Here is a 23,329-nt window from a genome sequence, read left to right on the forward strand (position 1 = left end):
AATACCAGGTGGACCCGCTTTTTGATCGGTATTGCAGAAATAAAAGGTCAGGGGAAATAATGGTAGAAGTTTCTTTCAAAGGTTCCTGAACATGCAGAAGGATTTGTGAGTCTTGGATTGCAGGCATGAATTGTTACTCTTGTTTGAGTCTGATCGAAATTTAAATGATATTACCCAGAGCGCAGCTCGCAGAGAAGAAACCCCTGATATCCTGACCTCCTGATATCCTTGATCAAAAAGCATGGTCCCGTGCAGCATCCGCCAGCCCCGAAATGAGAGACTCCGACCGAGTCATCTGTGGCTTCTCGCCACCATCATCATGCAGATCCAATCCCTTGGCAACAAAGTCGGCGAAGTCTACACCGACTTCGGTGAGAGAGTCGGCATGCTCATGTACGATATCGATGCATTTCTGCCAGACAGTCGTGCCTCGCTGTACGCTGCTGAGCTGCCGGGTGAGAAGGGCATTGAATCCGTCCAAGTGGTGTTTGGCCCACTTGATGCAGGCACTCGTCATAACAGACGGGAAGCATTGCTGGTAGATGTTGATAGTGTTTTTGATCAAGGTGAAATAGACGTAGGAAACCTGGAATATATAGAGGGGGAGATCGCCCTCGAAGACACATGCCCTAGATCCGTCTCAAATTAGTCCTAAATTCAAAATTGGGGCCCTGGCGATAAAGACTTACCGGACCCGTTTGGAGATCACATCAGATCGGGCTTTCAAGTAGGACTCCCGAGCCTGATCCTCAAAGCCTAGACGAGTGAGCCAGGTAACATTCGTCTTGGTGGCATTCAAGAACGAGTGAGTGCCAGCTAATGCTCGTGATAAGACACTGGCCAGCTTCGCCGCACGTTCATCAACCTTGCTGTTGATGATTTGCTGCGCAACCGAGTTACCCTTCAAGCCCCTGGCTAATTTCCTAAGCCGCTCAATGCCAGAAACGGCTTCTTCGAAACGTTGAAGGGCGATATCGATGTCGAGTTCATCCACTTGTCCATCCACCCATCGAAGATTCTGCTGCTTTCCATCAACATCAATGCGAACTTCGGGCTTGTCGCGGGAAGCGTCTGAACCATTAAGGAGATCAGACTTTTGAGAAACGGAATGTCTGACGCCTGCATAGCCAAATCCATCAGTGGGCTTGGTGGCAGTTTCTGTCTCGGACCGCAGTGTTCGCCGAAGGTCCTCCACCGCTTTTCGAAAAGTCGCAAGAAGCTCGCTCTTGTCGGAACTATCCCGCTTGTCGTGGCGATATGTGAAAGTCTTTGAGCCTACTCGGACATTAATTGCGTTTGCGATACCTCGCTCTTCGGCTTCTTCGCGGGCTGCCCCAGTGCCCATATTGGCGCCGAGGTCAATCATGTCAACATCTTGTAGCGGCCAACACTCCTCGGCTACAAGTTTCGTCGGAACCGGCCCTCGATGGTTGGGGTTGTTTTGGTCGACTCGCTTTCGCTTTTTCGCAGCCACCAGGAGATGGTCGTTCAGAAGCACGATGTGAACAGGGCGCCTAGGCTTCCAAGTGGCCGAGTCCAGCTCGACCCACTGCCCTGTCTCCATCACAATATGCCGGCCTGGCGCTACAGGTAAGAACTTTTGTGATCCCTCAACTGTCTTCCATAGTGTTTGAAGCTGGACATTCCACATGCTTTCGAGATTGGCCACTGAACTGCGATTCGCGTTGCGCTTCGGTACCCAGTCTTCCGTCGTCGGTGACATAGGGTTCGGGGCATTTCCAATAGCCGTCTGGCCCAGAGCAGTGGTGAGTTCCGCCATCAGAGTCCGAAGCGTCCGCATCTCGCCTTTGAGCTTCTCCGCCTCCTTACTGATCTTGATGAACTGGGTGCGATTCTGGTACACATTCTGCTGAAGGTCGGTGGACGTTCTGTTTCTCACTTTCCGTAGATTGTTTTGGTACTCTTCGATTTCTTCTTCCGTAGCATTGGCGAGCAGGTTTGCTACATCTACAAGTTGGCAAGCCGGATTAGCCTACATGAGATCTGCCCGGAACGGTAGCTAAGCTTCACAACGACTCACATCTGTCTACCGGCAGACTTGGATCCCTCAATGCATTCAAATCAACTTGCGGGGGCCCGGAGGAGTCCGAGGACGGCTTTCTGCTGGCTTCCGGAGGACTCAATCCGCCATAGTGGCTTGCTGCCGCAGGGAGACCAGGGACAGGGGGGGCGCTGGCATCGAATTCCGGAGCTTGATTGAATCGCGTCGAGTATCTCCGCTTTACCAGATCTGAGGTCGCGCCATTCGTGGGGATTCGCTCGCGAGACACTGGCTGAGAGATATTGTTTCCCTGGCCCGAATCGGTACTCTTGTCGTTAGGTGGAAGCGGTCCAGATATGGGCTTGGGAGCACTGATTTGAGGACGAGCGCGGCGCGTTCTACTTCGGAGGGTCAATCCGCGACCTTCCATATTTTGGGACTGAGACGCTCAGCAAGCGGGATCGATTAGATGATAACTATGAACAAGCTGAGGAAAAGCGCAAGCATTGCAACATGACGAGCTGTTTGTCATACGTAGCTGTCCCGTTGGGCGCTCAAGCGGGACAGAAACCCCGAGGCGGAACAACAATGATCCCGCCCTTCAAAATTATCGCGGCTGCCCGGTTTACAAGCTCAAGACGGGCGTCACCAGAACTTCCAGTCGTCAAAGGGAATACCTTGCCATCCCCTTGTTGGAACCACGAGAGGTTTATTTTGTTTTCTTTTTACTTCCGGGATTGTATTCTACCCTTTTAAATTTAACTAAATACCTCCTCTGTCCGCACCAACATGAAGACCTCAACTTTGGTGGCCGCTTCTGCCGGCACTATCTTGACCGGCCTCTTGGGTAAGTGCCGAGGAAATGCATCGATCGCATATATTCAAACCGAAGTTGACTCATCCTGTAGCCTACGCTGTATACTTTGACCACAAGAGACAGACCGATCCGGAGTTCCGCAGAAGCCTGAAGAGAAACAACCGTCGACTTGCGCGTGCTGTCAAGGAGGAAGCAGAAGCCCAGGGAGCGATGCAACGGGAAGCCATCAAGAAGGCAGTTCAGCAGGCCAAGGATGAAGGTTTCCCAACAGACTTGGAAGAGAAGGAGGCCTATTTCATGGGTCAAGTCGCTCGCGGAGAGTCTCTGTGTGCCGAAGGTATGATCAACATCACAAGTCATCACGACGAACAACACACAAAGTCAGCTCACACACCTTCGCATCTAGGCTCCGACCAGATTGAAGCTGCTCTGTGCTTCTACAAGGCTCTCAAGGTCTACCCTCAGCCCAAGGACCTGATCTCGATATATGACAAGACCGTCCCTAAGGATGTGTTGGAGGTCTTGGCCGAAATGGTCGCCATGGACGCCGGTCTCAAATTGGGTTCTTTCACTGGCGAGGGTGGCAGTGCTGACAACCACGGCGTCGAATAAATGCCATAAGAAAGCGGCGGCCCTCCACAGCACTTTACCCTCCGCGTCTCCGTCCTTTCGCCTTTTCCCGCAATAGGAGTCTTGGCCTTGGTTTCTTGAGCTTCCGGTCCACGCTGGGCCGTGGCCTGGTCACTTCTCCAGACTGACCTATCTGATTCTCCTTTCGTCAAATCTCTCTCTCTCACACGTGGCGCTTGCAACATCTCCACTACTTGTGACCTTTCTTCTTCCACCACCTGTACATTTGCATTGTCTTGGCCGCCGATGTGGCGGACCATCTTGGTATTTCTCGGCGCCATGACTTTTCGTTCTATTTATGTGTATTTCTCCCCTTTTGCCTATCATCGGTCTCCTTGGCCCCGGACCTGGCCAGACACCACATTTCGCTGGGTGGCTGAGCCCCGGTAGTACCTCTGTCTCCGAATCCTCCGTTACGATGGGTATGCTTTGGGTTGTATTTTAGAAGGATCAGTGGTTCTAGCAGGGTGAAAGACGGTCTTTGAAGAAAAAGTAAAGTTCGGTTAGCTGTTGTATTCTCTTTGAGGTTGTAACTCATTCGAAGGCAGTCAGATTCTGAACAGGAGGACCCAAGAACATCCAAGACGAATTTGTATAATGTCTGACTCTTTAGGATCATGGAATGACCCAATCCCAGCCTCTGCAACCCAGTCTGACCCTTGAGGTGCGACGCTGGCGTAGTGGATGAGCCGGATTGTTGTTAGCGCCGCTTGGCCGCACTGTTTCACTCTCACGATGCTCCACTGGCGTTCATTGTGCCCAGATTTTAGCCTTGATAAATCATCTAATTTAACTCCTGGGCGCTGATAATTTACTCTTGGCCCTATCTGTTTCCAAAATGAAGATCTAACTCAGTCCTCTTCCCCTTACTACTCCCTTCTTCATTTCTGTTCCTTCCGTCCTCGAGTCCTTTCTCCTTGTCGCGTGGGTTATATCTTTTAATCGCCACGATCGCTTCCTTCTGTTTTGTTTATACGCCTCCCTAACTTCAGTCATTCTTTTTGAAGCCCCTTGAACCCTTTAACCAAGCCCCTCTTTTCGCTCCGGCACTTCCTGTGGAAGGGTCCATCCAATCGTTCAGCATCTAATCCCCATCGGGTCAATACTATTCTACCACGTTCAAACATGCTTCCGGTTCGTCACACGTCAATTTCTAATACTTTCATTATATCCTCCTTGCGCTATTTGATCTCTTGATTGATATACTGAGAATGATTTGCAGACTTATGTTCGCCTTTTCACGGCGGTCTGCGCTCTCGCGACAACTGCCAGCGCCGTCGTGCCCGTTGAGGTTAAGGGAAAGGACTTTGTGAACAGTCAAACCGGTGCTCGGTTCCAGATCTTGGGTGTCGAGTAAGGATCCACTCTGCGATGCGGACCATTAGAAGGCGGAATTGTTGATCGTCCGTTCTCCTGTCCAACAGCTACCAGCCCGGCGGTTCCTCTGGCTTCACCAAGGACAAAGATCCTCTCAGCGATCCTGATGCATGCTTGCGGGATGCCGCTCTTATGCAGCGTTTGGGCGTAAGATTCATATTGTTTTGCTGAGGAAAATTCGATGCATTACTTACGCGAAAACAGGTTAACACCATCCGTATCTACAACTTGTCGCCGAGTCTCAACCACGACAAGTGCGCATCCATCTTCAACGCGGCTGGTATCTACATGATCCTAGATGTCAACTCGCCCCTGTCTGGCGGATACCTCGACAGGACCGACCCTAAAAGCACCTACAACGATGTCTATTTCCAGCAGGTCTTTGGCATCGTCGAAGCGTTCAAGAACTTCCCCAACACCCTGGCCTTCTTCGCTGGAAACGAGGTCATCAACGAGCAGAGTGTCAAGAACGTTCCCACTTACGTTCGGGTATGTCATTTATCCCAACAACTTGCGATTGCAGGTCCACTGACACTTTTGTAGGCAGTTCAGCGTGACATGAAGGATTACATCGCAAAGAATCTTAACCGCACCATTCCTGTTGGCTACTCTGCTGCTGATATCCGTCCCATCCTCATGGACACTCTCAACTACTTTATGTGCGAGGACAACGCCAATTCTCACTCTGACTTCTTCGGCCTCAATTCCTACTCGTGGTGCGGCAACTCGTCCTACACCAAGAGCGGCTATGACGTCCTCACTGAGGATTTCGCCAACGCCTCTCTCCCCGTCTTCTTCTCCGAGTACGGCTGCAACGAAGTCAAGCCCCGCTACTTCACCGAAGTGGAGGCCCTCTACGGCGCGGAAATGACCCAGTCCTTCTCCGGCGGTCTCGTCTACGAATACACCCAGGAGGAGAACGAGTACGGTCTCGTCCAGATCAACGACAACGGCACCGCCACCCTCCTTGGCGACTACGACAACCTCATGGCGCAGTACACCAAGCTCGACATGAGCCGCATCCAAGCCTCCAACACAACGCAGACCTCCGCCAAGGCCCCCAAGTGCGACTCCTCCCTTATCACCAACTCCACCTTCACCGACTCCTTCGATCTGCCTAAGAGACCCACCAAGGTCCAGACCATGATCGACAACGGCCTCTCCGGCGCCAACACCGGCAAACTTGTCGATGTCAAGACTACCGATATCCCGCAGAAGATCTACAACGCCAAGGGCCAGGAAATCACCGGTATCAAGCTGAATGTCCTGGCTAGCGGCGAGTCCAATACCCCTGGTGCTCACAGCTCCGGCTCAACCTCTGGTTCTTCCAGCTCGGGCAGCAGCTCGTCTTCGTCCGGCTCTGACAAGAAGCAGGGTGCCGCTGGCACGATCTCTGTGCCCTTCGTTGGCCTGCTGTCTGCTGCCTCGTTCATGGCGTTCTTCATGCTGTAATAGCTTAATATTCTTGCCTCCTGGTTTGTATTCTTGTTAAATATTTCAGAACACTTTGTCTTCGTCCAGGCGGCCATGTGACCTCGCCGCTGCTTGGGGCTTTTAAACACAGTACATTCTTGTGCAGAACATATAGATCAAGCTCTGATATAGTTTGCTTATAAGTCTTGGCTTTATTCTTTGTAGCTATGACGCTTTATTACCTGATATGGAAATTTCATGAATTCGATATTTGCCAGGAAATACTTGTATAGAGAGAGATGTGAGATCGACATTATGCTCGACGTGATCTTTCAGAATTGAATCATATTGATTGTGTGGATTTGGATACAGCGGAATGTAGACTAGGCCCCTATGCTTTGTTGATAGAGCATAAGATAATGTTCAAGATGTAGTCGATGTAAACGATTAGTAAGATCTAATGATTGAAGGTAAAAAGGAAATCTGAAAACAACTCAGAAAATAAAACCAAAAAAGGGGGGGAACGAGTCCATCTACAAAGCTCTTCCTTTGCCTTTACCATTGTCAGAGGCTGGTGAGAATGCACTCCGCGAAGGATATACCTCCTGCTGCTGTCTCTCTGTTTGCCCAACACTCTGACTCTCTGCGAGACTCAACTGTATGGCAAACTCCAGATCGTCGAGCTCTTGCTGGCGACTGCTTTCAGCAGCAACCAATTCGCCTGGTGAAATGTCACCGTGACTTGATTGAAACTTTTTGGAGAACTTCAAGGGGAAAGGAGAGTTCTCCTGTGTAGCTCCCTCGTCGAGCAAGCTCAGGCGGATAGCTTCAGCAATATCAGGTGCAAGATCATCGTCGACCGTGTCCTGGTGCGGAGAGGATGAGGAAGAATAGTCGTCTGCTGCGACGGAACTATCATTCCGACCGATCGTGTCACTTGGAGAGGTGCTGATCACCGAGCTATCGACCCCGTCACCACGCTTAACGGCTTCACTAGCGAAAGCTTCTTCGCTCAGTAATTGTGCGTAGGCGAGAAGTTGCTCCTCGCTGACGTCCGGCCCCAATAGATCGACACCAAACCGGTTGCTGAGATGCGCTCTTTCCTTCGCTTCGGCAACTTTCTGTCGTTCCATTTCCACCTTTTCGTCCTCTATGTAGTCCTTGAGGGCTCCACGGCCACTGCTGCTAAATCTTTGGCCCTCAGCTGTGATGTTGCTAGCCCTATGGCCGCGGCGAAGTCGACGCTTACTACTCTTGTATTGATCTGCGCCAGAGGAGCTAAAAGCCCAGTACCGAAGGTGCGTTCCCAGAGCGACCATGCCTCTCAGCACAGTCGGATCCGGATCAAGGCATATGGCTCCGCATGCGAAGAAGTTATTACCAACTCCATGCATAGAGGCTTCTGCTTGCACTAATCGGCGACGAGCTCGGGAAGAAAACCGTGAGTTGATTGTCCGAATAGGCCGTGTGGTAGAGGCAAGGGGATCCCATGCTTGCACAAGTCCGTCGTTACCACCGTGCACCAAATATAAGGCTGTCAGGGCAAGACACGACACCTGTGGTGAGTCGGTTTGAATGATCCTTAGCGGCGACACGGAGTTGATAAGATCGGTACTCTTGGCCGAGGGCGCCCGTATATCCCATACGAACACCACGCCTGTGGCAGTACCAACAGCGAGGTATCGTCCTCGATTTCCAGGCACTTCAGGGCTCGCGGACGACTGCTTCATGTGCGGCAATGGGGATGACATGGCCGAAGAGAAGGCAGAGCCACCAGACATCCCCAGTAGTGGATCCTCGTCAGCGGTCAGGACGGCATAAGTGGAAGAATCCAAGGCGCTTGTAGTGATCCGGACGGACTTTCGGTCGCCGAACCCAAAGTCTGACATGCGCCATTCTGTGTTTGCAACCGAGCAGACTGTATCACTGATGTAACTGGAAGTTCTGGACGGAGGCAGACTAGTCTCATCCGAAGCGGAGGATGGGATAGGTGTATGGCTAGGTCCACCAAAAAGAGATCGAGGTGTAGCGTCACCAGTGACATGAGGAAGAGTTCCAGAAGTCGCTGGCAGATCGGACTTCAACATGATTCTGGTGAACCTGTGAATCGAGGCTTTTTCACCTTCACCAGCGCCGCGACCAATAACCATGATTGATTCACCAGCGCCATGCCCGTCATCACCGGCAAAGTCGACTTTCAGATCGCGTCTCATATCCCAGCCTTCACAAACCTTTCGGAAATGTTTGGGTCTGAATTTCAGAAAACGTTCAATCTCCTTGGTTTCGGCAGCTATCTGCTGTTCATCCAGCTTCATCGAGTCCGATGACGACCTAGGGCTGTAGCTTCCATCGACAGGGTCCCTGTTGAAGGGGTCTGGGCGTGCAGTTCGCCTGCTCGCTTCTATGAGCTCCCATCGAACACTTCTACCAGTCTTCCAAGCAAGCTGATCAAGTTCCTCTGCGCTCAACTTTGCTGCAATATCGGGTTGTCGAGGTATTTCTGTTAGGTAGAACACCTCTCCGAGAGCATTAAGAACCGTTGCCCATATCCTGCCACGAGAGGAGCGTTTCTTGGAATAATCATCATCAACAGCGATACCAATGATGGGGACGCCGGGGCAAATAGCCCATTTAGCCGTGACCTGGCCTCTCTCAAACCGCTTCTCATAAGTAGGATGAGGTCCGAGGGCGTAGGCAGTAAGGATACCAACAGATGAGCCAGATAGCATCCCAACCAAGCCTCCTGTCATCTTAAGGATGTGCGGCGACTTGGCGATCCAAACCGCAGTGATTGAAGTTGTCGCCGGGTTAAGCGCTGGGACGCCCTGTTGTGGTAGGGAACTTGATTCCACGAGTCCAAGGAAACGGCCACGCTGCTCCGTAGTCGAGATGAAGTAACTGCGACCTTGCGGACAGCCTTCGCCATAGATCATACCATATGGCTGACTGACGTCCATACAGTTGGGCTGCCCAACAAGGTCGCCGGATCCAAGGCCGTATTCGGTATCGCCAGGAAACAAGTCCGCGAAATGCCGGAACATCTGATGATCTGCCAGGCCCCATGTACCGACTTTGACCGTTGAGGGGTCGCTAGCAGATGCAATTCCCTGTTCCGATGCACCATGAATAAAATGCGGCTCCTTCTTGGCATCTTCTGCGCCGAAAGATCCACCGAGGTGACTCACGGGGTACATGAGCTGTGAAGTGTAGGTGGCTACAGCGCTGCCATTACGTACATTGGCAGCTCGAACCGTACCATGTTTCTTGGACGGCTCGAACTGAGCTGGCTTGCCCCTTGCAAGCGATCTCAACAAGCGAGTCCTCAGAATGTATTCGCTTCTCCACGAAGCTAGCGCAGTCAGTCTCGAGAAGTACCGCTTATTTGAAGCCACGTTATCCGAGCCGTCCGCTGCAGAGAGGCGAGCGCCATTTTCCACGGTGTACGGACCCGGGAAGTACCGGGAGAATGCAATTCTCCAGGCGTGAGGGGTCGTGACCAAGCTATAAAAGCGGCGGGACACAAGTGAGATAGACGACAACGAGGGCGGTGGCAGATGAGAGAGAATGTGAGTCAGGACCTCTGCGCGTTCCGATCGTTAGCTCGTTGATCGCTAGTAACTGCGCTAGTAAGAATGATGACGTACCATTGGGCAAGGCTCCCAGGGATATACGCGGCTGAGCATTGAAATTTGCTTTCTTGGAGCGATAATCTGCTCGCTTGCTGGGAGATTGTGGGATGGCGTTCCCGTTCTGACTGGCACCGCTGACAGCCGACGATGAGTGAAGGAGTGGATCGGAACTCATCGTGTTCAAGGACGAGAGGCTGTCGTCCTCGACGCCAGCGTCAGGGTCTCCGACTCCCTCATGAGGAAGACCGGAGACCCGGTAATTCTCTCCGTAAAGTTCATGTCCATGCTGGGTGGGATTGAAAGTGTCTCCGGATGGCGATTCTGCTGGGCAACTCGATTGGAGAACTGCAGATGGCTCTGATTGCATAAAAAGGTCTGGTAAGGTTGGAGGGACAATGTAGACGACTGAACCAGCGGAGAAACCTGGATCAGCCGGGATGATGGTCAGAGAGGAGTGACGAAGGAAATGCGACAGAATCGATGCTGAGATAGGACTCAAATGGAGGGTTGGAGGGGGAATCAAGGAATGAGTCAAGATTCAAGATTCGGATGGTCGATGGCGGGGGGCAGACTTTCGCGTCCCGAGACACGTGACGCGGTCGCGCCTTGGAGGCAAATTGCTTTTTCGTCCGCAATAACAGCATGAGAACTTCAGGGAAAATAATCTATGGAGAAAATTTTCGAGCTCCTAGGTCGACTATATTAATCAGGCTGAGATGGCAAGTCTTTCATGAATTCACGTCGAAAGAAGTTGGATGTGTTTGTTGTCTGCAGGCAGCACTCTCCAGGCATCTAAGCAACTGTCCTCCGTAGTTCCCATTTAAGCTCTTGTTGCTCTCTGGTTACCTGGAAAAGACCGCAGCTACTCCTCCATTCCTGCATACATGTGTGATTAACTCTCTGCTTTGAATATGCCTGGCATCAGTGGTAAGCAGCGATTTATAAAAGTCATTCCAGCTTCAAAGGCTGATTCGCATAGACGCGGAAACTATCCGCATCCTTGTATCAACCGACAACCATGTCGGGTACAATGAGCGAGATCCGATAAGGGGCGATGACAGCTGGAAGAGCTTCCATGAGGTGATGTGTCTGGCCAAAGAACGAGACGTGGACATGGTACTCCTTGCTGGCGATCTTTTCCATGAGAACAAGCCGTCCCGAAAGTCCATGTATCAAGTCATGCGGTCAATCCGAATGAACTGCTTGGGTGACAAGCCTTGTGAGTTGGAGATGCTCAGTGATGCGAGTGAGAACTTCCAAGGGGCGTTCAACCACGTCAACTACGAAGATTTGGACATCAACGTTGCCATTCCGATTTTCTCAATCCATGGAAACCACGACGATCCGTCAGGCGAGGGTCATCTGGCGGCCTTGGATCTTCTCCAGGTATCAGGGTTGTTAAATTACTACGGTCGAACACCGGAGTCCGATAACATCCATATCAAGCCAGTGCTGCTACAGAAAGGGCGCACAAAGTTAGCTTTGTACGGTATGAGTAATGTACGGGATGAGAGGCTTTTCAGGACATTCAGGGATGGTAAAGTGAAGTTCTATCAGCCTTCCATTCAAAAGAACGATTGGTTCAACTTGATGTGCGTCCATCAGAACCATCACGCATATACCGAGACAGACTATCTTCCAGAAAATTTCCTCCCAGAATTCCTCGACCTGGTCATCTGGGGCCACGAACACGAATGCTTAATCAATCCAAAACTCAACCCGGAGACGAAATTTCATGTCATGCAGCCAGGATCGTCGGTAGCGACATCCCTTGTTCCTGGCGAAGCGGTTCCAAAGCACGTCGCGATTCTTAGCATCACTGGCCGTGAGTTCAAATGTGAGCCCATCCGTCTGAGAACAGTACGTCCCTTCGCAATGAAAGAGATTGTGCTGTCAGAAGAAAAAGGCGCGCAGAAGTTGGCCCGCAAAGAGAACAACAGGACTGAAGTTACGCGCTTCCTGATCTCGATTGTCGAGGAACTAATCGAGGAAGCCAAAGCGGAATGGCTGGAAATGCAGGATGAGGCAGATGAAGATGAGGAGCGCGAAGTTCCATTACCGCTAGTGAGGCTTCGTGTTGAGACATCCACGCCAGAAGGAGGCAGCTATGACTGTGAAAACCCTCAGCGCTTTTCCAACCGTTTTGTGGGAAAGGTCGCCAACGTGAACGACGTGGTGCAATTCTATCGGAAGAAGAAGAATACCACGACACGCAAGAAGGACGACGAAGTCGATGAAGCCGCCATGTCTCAGCTATCCACTCTGGACACCGTCAAGGTGGAACAGCTGGTGCGCGAGTTTCTCGCCGCCCAGTCGTTGACTATCCTTCCGCAGAATTCTTTCGGAGACGCCGTGGCTCAATTCATCGACAAGGATGACAAGCATGCAATGGAGATGTTCGTCAACGAGTCCCTAGAAAGCCAGGTCAAGCATTTGATGAACTTAGATCGTGAAGGTGACGACATGGATGACGAAGAACTAGCCCAGAGTTCTATACAAAAGGCCATGGACAAATACCGGACACAGATGGAAGAAATGTTTTCTCGGGGGATAAAGAAACGAAGCACACGGGGCAAAAAACGGTTCAAACCAAAGCCCGACGGATGGGACACGGAATTCGACGGCGAGTGGGAGGATCAACCAGGCGCCCTAATTCACTCTGATAAAGAAGGTGGCGATCCCAACGAAGAGGAAGCTGCTGAAGACGGAACAGAACCGCAAAAGACTGCGTCGAGTCGTGGTCGCGGCCGTGGACGAGGTGGACGAGCCGCAGCGACTACAACATCTCGTACCACGACTAAAACACCAGCAACAAAGAAGAGCACTCCTGCGAAAACGACAAGAGGTCGAAAACAGCAAGTAGTCTCAGACGAGGAAGACGACGATGTAGTCATGCTAGATGACGATGAAGAGGATGCCGCCCCTCAAGCCCTCTCCAACATTGACGAGGACGAGGACGACGATGACGACTCGCAAGCCCTATTCGTCAAACAGCCAAAAACAAGGACCCGCAAACCAGCTGCAAGCTCGGTAGCTACAAGTCAGCGCCGATCGGGACGCAGCGCGGCGTCACCAGCCCCGTCCTCAGCGACCATTGGCGGCACGGCTTCTGGTCGAACAACTGGCAGAACGAGACAAACACAGACGACGCTGAATTTTGTGGGCTCTCAAACCAGTACCCGATCACGTGCTGCTGAAGCATCGAGAACAGCATCGAAAACAAGTCGGAGCACCAGAGCTGCTAGCGTGGCCAGTGAGGATATCGACGATGACAGTGACGCTTTCGAGCCTATGCCGAGCTCCAGAAGACGTAGGTAAAATCGTTGGCAGGCATGATATTGAGGGGCTGAGAATAACATCCTATTTGAATATCTTTTCTTCTTCCATCCTTACGAAGCCAATGCGCGTCTTATCAGCTGTATTGCATCTCTATGGCGTTCAGGCAATTACAGGTCTTATGTTTGAGGAAAATAACAACCATTCTTCAAGTGCTTTGATCTCGACACTCATGAAACCCTCATCTAAACTAGGTTTTGTAGGAGGCTATAACGCCACATCCACGCCTACAACTTCCCCCTATTCAAAAACTTCACAGGCAGATCCACCCACTTCGCCCGTAGATATTCCGCCACATTCTTCCCCAGAAAATCCACCGTAGTCGTGACCGCAACTCCCCGATCTAGCAGATTCCGAAACAAGAAATGCACAGCCCGTAGATTCGGCAGCTCGAACCGTTCAATCTCCAACTCTGGATTGGCGTTATACGCATCACCCAGGAGCTCCTTCGCTTTCGGGGTAGAAAGCAACGAGCGGAGCCAGAGATACTCGTCGTTATGGCGCACCCAGAACCCGCAGTTGGCGTCTGGGCCTTTGTCGCCGGAGCGGGCATGGACAATCCAACCTAGGGGGCCGCGGATTGTCGGTCCGAAATCCACTTGCGGATTGGCGGGGGAGTGTGTGATGGCCTGCGAGGGCTGTCGGGGTGGGTATTGGCGGGTCGTCGGGGGAGGAAGGATATCGACGACTTGATTCTGCCAAGGGAGGTGGGCTCGGTGCTTGATGTCCTCTTGGGGCAGGAGTGTGACATAGTACTCGTGGACGGGTTTGGGGAAGCCTTGGCGCAGGTCCAGGTGGAAGGTGGCGCCTGGGTATCCCTGCATGATGTTGTCCGTGATGGGACGGAGGAATCGGGAGGGKGCGAGGTCTTCGGCTCTACGAGCCTGTGCGACGACTCGGAAGATGACGGTAGCGCTATCTTGATCTCTGGGGTCATCCGGTGACGAGCCTAAGGTGGAAAACTTCAAGGCCGAGAAACTGAACGAGTACGGCGCGAGGAGGTGCCGGATCTGGTCTTCTAGCATCCTCGCCTTGGCTGCGATGTCTAATCCGACCAGGAACCAGGAGACTTCCGCTTGGAACCCGCCACGGGCAGTGATGCCGACCTTTGTGGTTGGCGGCGGAGGAGCAGAGCGAACGCCGCGCAAAGCAACGCGATTGACACCCAATTGTTCGAAATGGATGTCCGTCAGTATAGCAGTCACATCCGAGTTGAGGTACCACGGGCCTTGGATCTCGTACAGCAGTTGCGAGGAACATGTGTCGACGGTGACAGCGCCACCGGAAGAGTATGATTGCTTCGTGATGACCACCTGGCCGTCTGCCGAGATCTCCGCAATGGGATATCCGATGTTGGTCCAGCCATCACCACCGGCGTTCTCCAGCATTTTGAAGCCCGTAAAGTTGCCCCCACATACGTAGGTGCTGCATTCAATGAGGTGGCCAGCCACGAATGCGTTTGCCAATTGATCGAGGTTACTACGGTCCCATCCGTGATACCAGTACGCTGCACCAATCACGGGCGATGCGTCTGATACCCGTCCACACAGAACAATGTCGGCTCCTTGAGCGAAAGCCTCGGCGATTCCGAGACCCCCAAGGTAAGATTGGGCGTATATTGGCTCAAATGGCCATTCCGAGAGGGTCTCGCCCGTGTAGACGTTGCTAAACTTGGATTTGCCAGAGCATAAAGATTTCTTGATAGTAGGAAGAACTTCATCGCCTGATATCCAAGCGACCTGTACACAATCAGTGTATGCCTTCAGTGCAAGGAAAGAATATTTACTAACCTTTAACTTCAAACCTTTGGCTTGTATCATCTGCGCTACTACCTTGTACAACGCTTCAGTATCAGAATTTCCCGCATTGACGGCCAGCTTAATCCCGTGTTTCGCCAAATCCTCCAGCGCCGGTTCTAGGGCCAGCAGGAAGGAGGGCTCATATCCCGGCATAGCTGCATCCTGCCTACTCTGTGCTTGCAGCTGGCCAACCTTCCGTGCTGCCCCTGTGACCATGTTGGCTTCGCTCAGGAAGTCCGCGATGATCACATCGACTGGATCTTGAGGATAATTGTGGGCAAATTCAGCAATGGCATGGCGCCGGTCAGAGGCAGAGCCCGAAGCACCTTATTCAGTCAGTATCAGTGCATCGAGCACGGTCACAGATCACCAACTCACCTGCGATGCGAATAGGGCGAGTCCTCATCGTGTCAGTCTGTGAGGCTAATTCCGATATAGCAAGCAGTTTTCAAAGTTAATGAGCAGACTTGACCAGCAAACACTGCTCGATCCAAAAGCCAGACACACATGGTCGAAAGAGTCAACCGATGCTGTGGTGTATAAATTGATTCTCGTAACTGGTTGGATTCGGATGTAGCACCGAGGGAATATGGCTCGGTCCTCGGTCTGGAATGCGGGGTTAGCGCCAGCATCTGAGAACAATCCGGGGTAATGCATCTGCATTAACACTATCAAGCCTTCTTTTCTTTGAACGTGACTCTATCTCTGTGCCTCATTCTCGAGTTAACAGTCTGTATATCAAACTTATTAAAGTGCGATCCGGAGTCTTGTATAATATCCGCAGAAGTGTTTGAAACGCCACATGCGCTGGTTGCATCAAATCATCCCGAGCGTGTGGAACAGTAGGTGAAAGGCTGGGTGTCAGGTCAATAAATCTAACAACCGCTTTGCTAGTTCACGTAACCAACCATAAGACAATGGAATTCGACTATAAACCAAGCTTATGTTCTGATATGATTGGTTGAGTGCTTCTAACATTGCCTTTGCCAGCCAGCTGGAGAAGCTTCAACCTAGCTTGAGTATAGTCTCTTGGTTCTTTCAGGCCTTGATTTGAAAATCTGACATCTTCAATAAGCTTGAAACAGGCGCTGGCTTCATGATAAGTAGCTAATGTTGATATGTGTCGTCATGCTCACGAAAGGCTGAGCAGTCTAGGTTCAGCACGCCAGCAGGAAAGGAGACATTATTCTGATTTCCGGAGCCATCAATCATTCAAGGGGTAGTTAGAGGGACACTGGAGACATGCGGTACTTTATGGAGCATAGTGCCAAGTGTCAAGTTGTCGAGTCGTATCACTAATTTCTTCTTCAGGAAAGTCCTTCATGCAGATCATTCAACTAGTAGTCTAGAACTTGCCTTCCCAAGCACTTCTAAGTCCAACTATCTCTCCCCTGAGTATTAATTATCGAATTTTAGCTAGGTTCGCCTATGGTTCAAGGTTACTGTAGGAAGCCGATGGATGTTCAGGTAGGAGCAGTGAACGGTGAAAGGCAAAGTAACTTAGAGTCGGGGTTCTTAGAAGTTGACCAAAGTCAATCACTGGAGGTGATCATCGGGATTCGAAACCGGGAGATGAAGCTAGAATATGAGATTAAAGCCTCGTGAAGGACCTTAATGGCGAGAACCGTCCACTACTAGACCCTGACACATCTTATAGAGGGGTAGATATTTCGTGATTAGTTGTTATTTCATGATTAGTTGTTGGGCGGGACAGCCGTAATTCCGCATTATTATTCCGCATCCATTATCTAGTGTTACCTTAGTATCCATGATCGTGATTCGTTGCCGAGAACTTTCGAGGTACTTGGAGGTGAAGTGGGGTTAAGGTAGTTCTGCTGCAGCTGGTTAGCCTCGCCTTGCCTCGGCCGCACATTTCCCGTTTAAGGTGCCAGCTAAACCCCTTGATGACGCTGTGCATCTGAGCAAACAATCCTATTCGGAGCACTGAGCACAATGATTGGCATTTCGTCTTCCTAAAATACCCTTGTTCTCGCAAGTTTTTATGACAAGAAGAAAGTATCCGCGCTCCGTTAAGTCCGTTGGTAAGCAACCCAGCCCGTCTGCCTGCTTTCGGTGCATTCGTGATCTTCTCCCGAGGCCTGGAACAGTTTCACTGTGCATCTTGCCTGGTTCGGTAAAACTTCCGCCCGTCATATCTTCTACAGGTCCGTGGTATGCAGTAGACTAGCGTGGGAGTGTAGTAGAAGTCTAGTCCAGACAGATAACAATACACATTGTCTAGGTATGGGGTTTCTGCCATTAAGCTTCATTTGTGTAGTACAACCTTCAACAGATGCCGTTGTGATCCCGTCGGTAATTACAAGAGCCATCCATTGCCGGTGAGCATACTCGGTATTCTTCCATCGCTCCCTTATCTGCCAGTCTTGTTTTCCGTGTTGTCTGTTTAAGATTCACCAGTAGAGCAGAGCCCAGTTTCTCGGGCGAAAATCTCTCCGCCTGTTCAGAACAGAAAGTCGTGCTGAGCAACAGAGCTAGATACCACTAGGTAGCTGCAGGTCTCCACTTCCATGCCTGTTACAGTGGTATGCGACTTATGAGTGGCACAGAACGAAACGGCAGAGGCAAAACAGCAACCCCGCAACAGAGCGGGGTCCTATGAGTTCCTTCGATCCATCCAGCAATATTACTGGATCCTGTTACGTATCGCCTCCGTTGGCTTCCCCTCGTTCACTGCCCTTTTGCCCCTCCTCCTTACCGGCAACAGCTCCATACAGCTTTCCGTGGTTACTCTTTTACATATAATAAGGAGTGTCTTCCCTCTCTTTCTGCCCCTGTGATAACCGCCACTCCTCACAATCGTCATATACACCCACCATGTCTGACCTTCACGCCACTATCGAGACCCCCCAGGGTAAATATGAGCAGCCCTTGGGTTTGTATGTTTTCCCTGCATTCTATCTTCGCTTCTCTATTTATTCGTGTCAATCCTAATTGGTTTTCGTTCCTAGGTTCATCAACAATGAGTTCGTCAAGGGTGCCGAGGGCAAGACCTTCGAGACCATCAACCCCACCACCGAGCAGCCCATTGTTGCTGTCCACGAAGCCACTGAGAAGGATGTCGACATTGCCGTTGCCGCTGCTCGCAAGGCATTCGACGGTCCCTGGAGACAGGTTACTCCCTCTGACCGTGGCCGTAAGCTTACTAAGCTGGCCGATCTGATGGAGCGTGATATCGAGACCCTCGCTGCTATTGAGGCTCTTGACAACGGCAAGGCCTTCACCATTGCCAAGCTTGACGTAGCGAATGCTGCCGGTTGCATTCGCTACTATGCTGGCTGGGCCGACAAGATCCACGGCCAGACCATTGACATCAACCCTGAGACGCTCACCTACACTCGTCACGAACCCATTGGTGTCTGCGGTCAGATCATTCCCTGGAACTTCCCCCTGTTGATGTGGTCGTGGAAGATCGGTCCTGCCGTCGCAGCTGGTAACACCGTCGTCCTGAAAACCGCTGAGCAAACCCCCCTATCCGCCCTCTATGCCGCGAAGTTGATCAAGGAAGCTGGCTTCCCCCCGGGCGTCATCAACATTATTTCTGGCTTCGGTCGTACTGCTGGAGCTGCTATTGCTAGCCATATGGACATCGACAAGGTTGCTTTCACTGGTTCCACCCTTGTCGGCCGTAACATCCTCCAAGCCGCCGCTAAGAGCAACCTCAAGAAGGTGACTCTCGAGCTCGGTGGAAAGTCCCCCAACATTGTCTTCGAAGATGCAGACATTGAGAATGTAAGTCCAATCATATGAATTTCCCGCCCGTTCACCTTCCCCTAAAGTACATCCTCATATCAGCGCCACATTTCTTTTTTGGGGGTTCTCTAACGTCATTTTTTGCGCACATTATAGGCTTTGAAATGGGCATCCTTTGGAATCTATTTCAACCATGGCCAGTGCTGCTGTGCAGGATCCCGTATTCTTGTCCAGGAGTCGATCTACGAGAAGTTCCTGGCTCGGTTCAAGGAGCGGGCAGAACAGAACAAGGTCGGCGATCCTTTTGATCCCCAGACATTCCAAGGACCTCAGGTTTCGCAACTTCAGTTCGACCGCATCATGGGCTACATTCAAGATGGAAAGCAGTCTGGTGCAAGAGTAGTCACTGGCGGAGAACGCCTTGGTGACAAGGGATATTTCATCAAACCCACTGTCTTTGCGGACGTCAACGGCGAAATGAAGATTGTTCAGGAGGAGATTTTCGGCCCTGTTTGCACAGTGCAGAAATTCAGCACCGAGGAGGAGGCCATCAAGCTTGCCAATAGCACCAACTATGGTAGGTGTATCCAGATATGCAACTGCTTTACCCATGCTAATCTCATGAACAGGTCTTGCCGCTGCTGTCCACACCAAAAACGTCAATACCGCAGTTCGTGTATCAAACGCCATCAAGGCTGGAACAGTCTGGGTCAACAATTACAATATGATCTATCCCCAGGCACCATTCGGTGGCTACAAGGAATCGGGTCTTGGCCGTGAACTCGGCGCTTATGCTCTTGAGAACTATACTCAGGTCAAGACAGTGCACATCCAAACAAGCGATTGCCCGTTCCCCTGAAGCCAATAACACAATGCGCTTCCGAACGAAATTACTCTGATTAACGAATTTTGTTTATCACGTTCAGGCTTAAAATGCTTTTCAAGGATGAGGACTCTCAGATAGTAGCATTAGTCCTTTGAATTATAATTAGCGATGCCATCAATCACCCTGGATCCAGTATCCTAGACTTGAAGCCACCTATCTATCTTGGATTTCTTGTAGCAGCACTATTAGTTCTGTGGCAGTATGACGCCATGCCAACATACAGCGATAAAGTCAGTTGTTTCGTCTGCTACCTTTCGTCAGAAAAGTTGTACAGTTCAGCCATGCCATCCCATCACTCCCTTTTTGTTTCTAATACTTCGTGAGGTAGTAGTACGAGCTACTTACTGTAACCTCATAMCTACCAATCATACCCCATCCAGCGAAGGACAGTCATAGCAAAAAACAAACACAGCAACGACGTCTTCACTACCTCAATCTCCTCTTCATGGCGCCGGAACCAATTCCGCGCTCGTCCCACCCACACATACTCCCCGTTGTCCCTGATCGCAGACCAGAGCCCCGGCAAGCCATCCAAACTGTTTGCATTCCACTGCTGCTGATACGAGCGGAGCTGGCCCTTCTCCACCGTCTTGCTGGCAAAGTGACCAAGCGTCTCGCGGTCTTTGAGATACGGTTTGGGCTCGTGAGTCTCCGGGTCCGGTTTGAGGGCCAGTTGCGGGACCCCGTACCCACAGGAGGTTTGGACCTGCAACAAACAAGTGTTTAGTGATTTAACTAAATGGTCCTCACGACCAGTGTACTGTATCCCACGAAAAGATAAGGACACAAGTTAGTCAGACCTTGTAAACATCCAACTGGATAATCGCTCGCGCCCCGATGACGCTCTTGTTCCCCATGCGTTCGAGATACGTCGCGAACTCAGGCTGATTCCACTCTATCACCGAGCCAGTACAGAAAAGGCGCAGGATGCGCGGGGCAGCGTCAAACGAGCAGAAGAGGACAGTGATCCGGCCATTCTCTCGCAGGTGGCAGATGGTCTCATTGCCGGATCCCGTTGCGTCGATGTACGCCGCTTCGTTGGGGCCGAGGATGGCGAATGAGGCATCGGGGAGGCCCTTGGGTGAGAGGTTGACGTGCTTGCCGCGAAGGGGGGCCGAGGCCACGAAGAAGACGCTCTGGCGGAGAGCCCAGTCGCGGAGTTCGGGGGAGATCGAAGTGTAGAATTTAGGCATGGTGTGGTTGATGGATGGAGACCTCTAGTATATTCGTATAAAACTCCGTAGAGAGATGGCGATAGTGACGGTCGATAATGAGTCACCAGTCACCTGGCTGACACAATGCAGGGATTCGTATTCGGAGTCGTACACACAGACTCCAAACGAGAGTACCACTCCGCATATTGTCATTCCATACACCTTTTCCTGCCTCCACGTCTTGACGTATCCAGATTACCGCCATTATTACTGGGATGAAATTCAGATGAAATTCTTCTCAATCCATCCGCGTAGGCATTAGGAATCTTGCCTTCTGGCCCAGCGGAACATTGTGTGAGAGAACACAGGCTTTTTAGGCAGAGCGGTATTTATCCTCCGGAAAAAGAGCCATCTTCGTGAAAGCTGGTCAGCTTGAACGACCTTTGATTTGTTAGGAACAAGCTCATATTTTTGTTCTCGAAACTGAGAGTGGAGTCTCGTCTCCCTTCTGCATACGCATCTGCTTGGTACTGGGTACTGTCGTGTCGGGATAGAATAACCCGAGGCCTCGTCATGCATTACTCCGAACGCCGAAAGGCCACATCCAGTGTTCTGGACTCTCGTCTTGGGCGGAATCACACTTGTGGGCTTGCACAGAAATTGCTTGCCTATTATACGAATATTTCCATCGTATCACTTTTACGTATGCTGATGTCCACAAGTTAGACGCCGGTGCTGCTCTCAGTGACTTCAGTCTTGTGGACAGTATCCGAGGACAACGTTATTGTTTTGAATTTGAATGGATTGAAGAGCCCAAAAACAATTGCCCTTTCGGTCGTTTTCTCACGGTCTCCTTTGATCGGTTGACGGCACACCCCTTCGTGGAAGCCTATAGGGTCCATTGAGAAGGCTACATTCCGCAAGGGAATATTCACTATTTTTTAAGTGCTGAACTATTGGCCCTCATAGAAGCAACGTCTTCCTAGGGAACCTTCGTATTTTCTGGGTTACAGATTTACTGTACTATCATGCGGAGTAGCTTGCCTGAGGTAAATAAGCTCTGTTCCATTGATTACACAACGTTCGTTCGGAGACATCGAATACTCGAAGAGTGTCAGAAGTCGGACTTGTCCTTGATAAGCAAGCTTTCTTCCAGCGCATCAGCAGGGAAATGCCGTAGGCTTCTGCCAAAGTTGCATACGTGCAAATAGCCATATGGCCTGTAGTGTCTCGCAAAGGTCCTAGGTAAAACTCCGTACATGGATTTGAGAGTCCAAGTAGTAGGCGTCGCTCGCAATAATGAGACTATCGTACTCGACCTCTAGAAAATCGATTAGACATTCAATTGCACTACGCTAAAAGGGTGTCCGGACGATGTACTCGTCAGTCTAGGCTTACATGTCCAAAATCAGAGTGGTATAATCTTCAATATCTCCCTTCTCTTCCTCCCACTCTCGCGCCGAAAATTGTTATCAACGGTGTCTGCAATGGTTTCTCCGGGAAGGAATTTTGTACGCTTCCTTGATTGCACCATGTCACCTCAAAATACGAGTGTACATGTAGCCGAGATATAACTCGAAATATTTTTCGACAGGGTGCAGATAACATGCCCGTTGTAAGAGAAGTCCATGGTTCTGAAGAGGTTGACGTTATGGTCTTTATTGCCAGGCGCATACCACCCGTCTCTACATTCAAAGAAGTCAGGGTCCATCAAACGGATCGAAGAAAGCAGGAAATATGGGAAGCAACATACCTCCCGCAGGGCTTGATCATTGCGAGGCAGTACGATAGAACTCTCTGGTGGCTTGATCCTTCTGAAAAGGCATTTTCAAGTTCTGCCAGGCTCTCCTTGGCCAGTACCCTTATGTCAATCATACCTGGGAACTCGAGACTGACGAGTCTCGACCGTAACAGGCGTATTGATCCTTTCGAGATCATCGAAGTCTACCCCGACGAACACGGAGTGGTGTTTCCTGCGGACCATAGAAGCTGTTTTGCCTCCGCGAATTGCAAAGACTATAAGTCGACTACTGAGTCGGAGCCTTTGAAGGCCATGGCGGCGCCCCAGAAGCGTTTGAGGGGCTTTCGATAGCTCTTCGGTTGCTGACAAGTCAGCGAAAGATCATTGGAGAACGACGGGGCTAGTAGAGAGATGACCTTGTCGATAAAAGGGAAAAAAAATACGAGTGCTGGAGACGAGGGTATTCTGGTGAGAAATTGAAGATGGAAAGAGAAAAGAGAAAACAGGTGTCATTTTACCGGGAACTTCAAGGGAAAAGAGAAAACAGGTGTCATTTTACCGGGAACTTCATCCAAATGATGCCAGACTGTTCACTGTACCTTCCAGATCCATATTGGAAGCCATCAGAAAACGCATGTCAGTTCGAGGCAACAACATTTGAAAGACACTCGCTCTTAAGATAAAATTGCTTGATTGAATTAGAAGATTATCAGGCAACGGAAGAAAAGCAAACGATGGTGCCAGAGATGTCAATGTGGAGAAAACATGAAATGATAATTCACTCAGTAAGAGAGCTAAGACATTCGATAGTCTCTGCGGCCTGGTAACAATAGT

At 50.8% G+C, this 23,329-nt stretch overlaps 8 protein-coding genes across 8 annotated transcripts; 4 read left to right on the forward strand and 4 right to left on the reverse strand.

Moving 5' to 3' along the window:
* Nucleotides 1-232: 232 nt before the first annotated feature.
* On the reverse strand, nt 233-2,432 carry Asppvi_011053 (exocyst subunit EXO84; the record flags this gene model as incomplete). Its single annotated transcript, XM_043306889.1, has 3 exons — nt 233-629; nt 690-1,968; nt 2,042-2,432. The coding sequence occupies 3 exons, from the start codon at nt 2,430-2,432 to the stop codon at nt 233-235; spliced, it is 2,067 nt and encodes a 688-aa protein (XP_043162824.1).
* Nucleotides 2,433-2,791: 359 nt separating this feature from the next.
* Asppvi_011054 (TOM complex receptor protein TOM20) lies at nt 2,792-3,431 on the forward strand (the record flags this gene model as incomplete). The annotated part of the gene is made up of 3 exons (XM_043306890.1): nt 2,792-2,849; nt 2,911-3,156; nt 3,226-3,431. 3 exons carry the CDS (start codon nt 2,792-2,794, stop codon nt 3,429-3,431), a joined length of 510 nt encoding a protein of 169 aa, XP_043162825.1.
* Nucleotides 3,432-4,574: 1,143 nt separating this feature from the next.
* On the forward strand, nt 4,575-6,278 carry gel2 (1,3-beta-glucanosyltransferase gel2; the record flags this gene model as incomplete). The annotated part of the gene is made up of 5 exons (XM_043306891.1): nt 4,575-4,583; nt 4,672-4,802; nt 4,874-4,973; nt 5,031-5,315; nt 5,370-6,278. The coding sequence occupies 5 exons, from the start codon at nt 4,575-4,577 to the stop codon at nt 6,276-6,278; spliced, it is 1,434 nt and encodes a 477-aa protein (XP_043162826.1).
* A 494-nt stretch (nt 6,279-6,772) lies between these two features.
* Nucleotides 6,773-10,235, reverse strand: Asppvi_011056 (F-box and WD domain protein; the record flags this gene model as incomplete). The annotated part of the gene is made up of 2 exons (XM_043306892.1): nt 6,773-9,819; nt 9,884-10,235. The coding sequence occupies 2 exons, from the start codon at nt 10,233-10,235 to the stop codon at nt 6,773-6,775; spliced, it is 3,399 nt and encodes a 1,132-aa protein (XP_043162827.1).
* Nucleotides 10,236-10,779: 544 nt separating this feature from the next.
* Asppvi_011057 (MRX complex nuclease subunit) lies at nt 10,780-13,186 on the forward strand (the record flags this gene model as incomplete). The annotated part of the gene is made up of 2 exons (XM_043306893.1): nt 10,780-10,795; nt 10,848-13,186. The coding sequence occupies 2 exons, from the start codon at nt 10,780-10,782 to the stop codon at nt 13,184-13,186; spliced, it is 2,355 nt and encodes a 784-aa protein (XP_043162828.1).
* A 245-nt stretch (nt 13,187-13,431) lies between these two features.
* On the reverse strand, nt 13,432-15,409 carry Asppvi_011058 (acyclic terpene utilization AtuA family protein; the record flags this gene model as incomplete). The annotated part of the gene is made up of 3 exons (XM_043306894.1): nt 13,432-14,943; nt 14,995-15,329; nt 15,382-15,409. 3 exons carry the CDS (start codon nt 15,407-15,409, stop codon nt 13,432-13,434), a joined length of 1,875 nt encoding a protein of 624 aa, XP_043162829.1.
* Nucleotides 15,410-17,838: 2,429 nt separating this feature from the next.
* Nucleotides 17,839-19,573, forward strand: Asppvi_011059 (aldehyde dehydrogenase family protein; the record flags this gene model as incomplete). The annotated part of the gene is made up of 4 exons (XM_043306895.1): nt 17,839-17,900; nt 17,973-18,753; nt 18,871-19,291; nt 19,344-19,573. 4 exons carry the CDS (start codon nt 17,839-17,841, stop codon nt 19,571-19,573), a joined length of 1,494 nt encoding a protein of 497 aa, XP_043162830.1.
* Nucleotides 19,574-19,958: 385 nt separating this feature from the next.
* On the reverse strand, nt 19,959-20,793 carry Asppvi_011060 (pyridoxamine 5'-phosphate oxidase family protein; the record flags this gene model as incomplete). Its single annotated transcript, XM_043306896.1, has 2 exons — nt 19,959-20,306; nt 20,401-20,793. 2 exons carry the CDS (start codon nt 20,791-20,793, stop codon nt 19,959-19,961), a joined length of 741 nt encoding a protein of 246 aa, XP_043162831.1.
* Nucleotides 20,794-23,329: the final 2,536 nt, after the last annotated feature.

This window comes from Aspergillus pseudoviridinutans, assembly GCF_018340605.1.
Source record: "Aspergillus pseudoviridinutans IFM 55266 DNA, scaffold_9, whole genome shotgun sequence".
NCBI classification, from domain to species: Eukaryota; Fungi; Ascomycota; class Eurotiomycetes; order Eurotiales; family Aspergillaceae; genus Aspergillus; species Aspergillus pseudoviridinutans.